At 36.7% G+C, this 5004-nt stretch overlaps 1 protein-coding gene across 1 annotated transcript in view; it reads left to right on the top strand.

The window, feature by feature from the left end:
• The window catches only part of LOC102835126 (peptidyl-prolyl cis-trans isomerase C-like), a 2912-nt gene extending 2480 nt beyond the window's left edge, over window positions 1-432 (top strand). The window contains exon 2 of the mRNA XM_006872289.1: window positions 313-432. Coding sequence (XP_006872351.1) covers window positions 313-432 — 120 coding nt within the window. The remainder of the gene's footprint in view (window positions 1-312) is intronic.
• Window positions 433-5004: the final 4572 nt, after the last annotated feature.

Genomic DNA, 5004 nt, shown 5'->3' with positions numbered 1-5004 from the left:
TATTCAGTGGGGATTCTATCTTCCCCTGCACACTCTGAAACTAAATTCCCTTTTGAAAACTTGTAAGCCAGCAACTTCATGCCTTTATACCTCCCCCAGGACCACCCCCCCCCCCATTTTTGGTAGCTAATGTTTAAGTTGCCCATCCCTATCAACCCTGTATACCAAGGGGATAAGTTTGATCCTTAATGATAAAACTTCTTCCCTCTCTGTTGGTATTTTGAGCTACTACATCCATAAGCATAGGTCAAGTTCATAAAATTGTTGCAATTTACACTTGCTTCTTTTATCAAATTTCTTTATCTTCCTCAGATGGCGCTCTGGTTATCAAGCCATCGAAGTCAGGTCGAATGTGTACTATCTGTAAGTTTGGGTGTTCTTGCTCATCTCCCCCCAATTCATATCATCTGGAAACTTCACCCTCAGCTCTAGCCTTCCATAGCTAGGCCAATGTTCATGGGCTCAGGAGTTTTTAAGTTCATACTTCTTTTTGTTCTCACAACTCAAAGGGACATTTAAAACTAACAAGATTGGAGTCTCTAAAGAATGCTAAAATTGCTGTTTTGACATGGTGTAGCAATGCTTTTTTTACTTTCTTTCATATATAAGCACATAAGTATACTAGCGTGAATATGTGGCTGTATGGATATGCACAAAAGGAAGTATCAATAGACATATGTTCATACAGGGACATAGATATTATATATGTATATATAATAAATCACATAGTTGACATAGGTACAGACATTTCTTAGAAATAACCAAACAACTCTCAATATTGGTTGTCAGAATCAAACTATGCTCTTCTCCCTTAATGGTCCTATGGTCCTCTGCTCCTGGAATTTAAGATTAACTACTCCCCCTCCCCTTTTTGTTACAAAACTTCTACCTTTACAGTTGTGACAATCACGTATTAGGACCATATCTCATGCAACAATTCAATAAATTGACATAAAAAATCTCATTAAGTGTATATTATACTTCCCAATGTGCTAAGCTATATCTTGAGTCTTAAAAGTTTGTGAGTGGCAATCTAAGATACAAATTGGTCTTTGCTCATCTAGAAGGGAGCATGGTGACTCATACAATAAGAACTGTACTTATAACCACCATGTCAGTGGTTCAAGCCCACCAGCTACTCCACAGGAGAAAGATAAGGCTTTTTGCTTCCACAAAGGTATACAGACTCAGAAACCCTATACAGGGTCCCTATGAGTTGGAATCTACTTGATAGCACTTAACAATATAATTACAACAACTTGCCTAGAACAATAAAGAAAGATGAAACCAAAGACTCAGGGATAAAAGCAGTATAAAGGATTTATAGTCAAATTTACCCTTAGACCTGAAGAACATGGTGACACCCCTCTACTACTATCAATTAATCTGATCATGGTTACAGTAAATGGATCCTAGGAGAAAAATGTAGAACAGAACTGAAATTCTTAAAAATATCCAACCTTGCTGTACCAGTTGAGACTGGGGGACTACCTAAGACTGTAGCTTTGAGATATGCTTTAAACTTACACAGAAATTATCCCTTGAGGTCACCTGTTAGCTAAATAACAGATTGGATGATAAAATAAAGAATGCCACTCATAATTAATGAGCTTCTTTAAAAATCATCCATAGCAAACCAGATGCTCAAAAATTACTCTAATTCAAAGATGAAAATGTAAAAGAGTAGGAAAGCTAGAGTACAGAAAATGGTACAGCAAGAATGGAATGAATGGTGTTAAACTGTGAAAAATGTAATCATTATCACAGAATAGTTAGTCATTCTTTTAGAACATTAAACAAATAAGAACTTACTTTGTTTTGTAAATTTTCATCTTAAACACAGTAAAATATTCTTTTAAAAACTGAGATTTTAAGACTACTCTCCTATATATTGTTCCCCAAACCAAAATCAAACACATTTCAGTCAAGTAGAATCCTGACTCTTAGCAACTCTATGGGACGGAGTCATCTTTATGTGACCAGAGTGCCACATTGTTCTTCTGTAGAACAGCTGGTAGGTTAGAACCACTGATCTTTCAATTAGCAGTCAAGCACCTTACTGTTGTGCTACCACATATCATTCTATATGTTGTATACATTCCTTATTAGTGAGAAAACATATGCCAATATCTACAATATATATACATACTGGTCCATTAGCTCTTAATGACTTTATAATTAGGAATCACATTCTCAGCTAGACACAGCAAGATATATTAATGAGCTAAAATGAACTAGTTTTGGCCAAAATTCTATAAGATGAGTGTAAAACTGATGTTTTCCCATTTAACTATCACTGTACTTCTTCCAACACAGATTGGTTCGTTCTTTTGGCAATCCATGGTACTTTTACTATGCTCCTCCAACGCCATAACACAAATCCTTACCACTGAACCAATAAACAACATCCATATAAAAAGAGAAAACACTGAAGTTGTCAAAGACTTCATTTTCTCAGATCAACCATCAACATTCATAGAAGCAGCAGTCAAGAAATTTAATGACATTTTGCATTTGATAAATCTGTACAAGACTTCTTTAAAGTGTTCAAGAGCAAAGATGTGAATTTAATGATTAAGGATGGCCTGACCCAATCCACTGTAATTTCAGTAGCCTAATATGCTTGTGAAAGTAGGACAATGAATAAGAAAGACCCTAGAAGAATTGATGCATTTGAGTCATGGTGTTGGAGGAGCATATGGATTGCCAAAAGAACAAACCAATCTGTGTTGGAAGAAGTACAGCCATAATGCTCTTTGTAAGCCAAGCTGACGAGACTTCCTTACTTATACTTCAGACACATTGTCAGGAGGGATCGATCAGTTCCTGGAGAAGCATATCATGTTTGGTAAAGTGGAGGGTTGGAGGAAAAAAGGAACTACATGGATTGCACAGTGGCAGCAGCAATAGTTGTGAGATTGGTGCAGGACAGGACAGTGTTTCATTCTGTTGTGCATAGGGTTGCTATGAGTTGGTACCTACTTAATGGCACCTAACAACAGAATCCTGATGTGGCACTGTGGATTAATGCACTGGAATGCAAGTTTGCTTTGAACTGCCAGGTAGGTGGTTTAAGCTCACCAGTTGCTCCTTGGAAACTCTATACAGGGTCTCTGTGAGTTCGTTCTGCCTTGATGACACTTAGTAACTATAGCAACAACATATAGGGTTGCTTTGGGTTAGAATTGACTCGATGCCAGCAGTTAGGATTCTATAAATGGATGTCTTGACTGGGAGAGAAAGGTTTCTTAGAAGTTCCTATAGAAAGTCAGAAGATTTTGCCTCCTTTTTTTATTCTTGTATTCTGTAGACCTAAATCATTGTTGAATTGAAGGATTGACTTATTTAAATAAGGGCTAAAACACTTTCTCTAGGGATGGGCAGAGGAGATGTGTATTGAAGATTTGCCACAATTGTGCTCAGACATAAACAAATATGTTTAATAGATTGGGATATCTTAACAAAGAACAAATTGTAAGATTCACTGAAATAAAACTCATTGTAACAGCAACACATTGGTAAGACCTTAGGAAATTATTCAGTGACAGAGACTGAGGACACCATAAATAGTGTCCATGCTCCTGCATAAAAATGACCCACCCTTAAATAAAAGCAGTAACATGTATATAATAGAAGTGCTGCATCATGCCCAAACCTATAATACTTGAAGCACTTATAAAACTTTGTTTAGACAGCTAAGGCTGCCCTCATATTCATTAGAAATAAGACAAGCTTTTATATCCACAGGTGGCAATGACAGGTAGTTGAATCCAAGCTTTCATAACATAAACTCTCAAGGGATGCAGCAGATTTATACTCCATCCCACTTGGATTTTGGTTCATAAATATAGGAGCATTTTAGTTTGGAGCTGCACTTCTGTGAAATTGAGACTACTGAATATATGCTTGATTAGCTATGAAAGTGACTGAAAAAAATTGTTCACTAACCACTAGAACATTTTAGCTCCAGCAGTCTTGCTGTGCAATCCCCCAAGAAAGAGAAGCAGAGAAGAAATATTTTTCCTCTTCATTTTTTGTTGTTGCTGTTAAGTCCCGTCGAATCAGTTCTTCTGACTCACAACAACCCTATATGGTATAGGGTTTCCAAGGAGCAGCAGGTGAATTTGAACCATTGACCTTGCAGTTCAAACTAACCTTGTGATCCAGTACACTATCTCACAGCACCACACCAGGACTTCAATTTTTAGTAATGGCAATATAAGTGTTGGTGATTGGTGCACATGGGTCTATATCTCCTTCCACTATCATTGGGAATGCTGTGGTTTATTTTGAGTCCCACCTATATGTATAAATTAGTGAGGTAGATTGACAATCTTGAGGGTATTAGCTGAGAGAGTACCACTGTGAAAATGTTGGAAACTCCTGTTTTGGTCATCTGCACTCATAAACAAGGAACAACAATCATAACAAACCTGTAATCACTTAAGTATTCCACAATTACACAGGGCAGAAAAAAACCTGCAAAAAATATAAAATTACTTCAAATAGAGAAATTGGAAAATAACTTATTTATATTTGGGGGCAAAGCAGTAGCCACCAACTGATGAAGATGGAGACGTTTGAACGATACTATAAATCATAGTCATTTCTCAGAGATTGATGTTTTACATTTATAGTTTATCTTTTGAACTTAAAGTTTTACTAACAGAATTTCTATAACCCTGTCTTTTACCAGAATGAATCTTTCACTGTAAATATACAAGCAATATAAAATTTTAGCCAGGCCTGGTGTGGATCTGTAAGATAAGCACTGAACTGCTAACCACCAGTTTGGCAGTTCAAATCCACCAGCTGTTTCTCAACAACCTTACACAGCATCACTATGAGTCAGAGCAGATTCAATGGCACTTTACAGTAACTACATGCTTTACATAATAGTACTACAAAATATAAGTACTTCTGAGAAATCTGTACCTAGACCAAGAAGCAGTTCTTTGAACAGAGGATGGGAACACTGAATGTTTTAAAATTGGGAAAGGTGTA

Source organism: Chrysochloris asiatica, unplaced genomic scaffold (genome assembly GCF_000296735.1).
Source record: "Chrysochloris asiatica unplaced genomic scaffold, ChrAsi1.0 scaffold00191, whole genome shotgun sequence".
NCBI classification, from domain to species: Eukaryota; Metazoa; Chordata; class Mammalia; order Afrosoricida; family Chrysochloridae; genus Chrysochloris; species Chrysochloris asiatica.
This window is presented reverse-complemented; position numbering and strand designations above follow the sequence as displayed.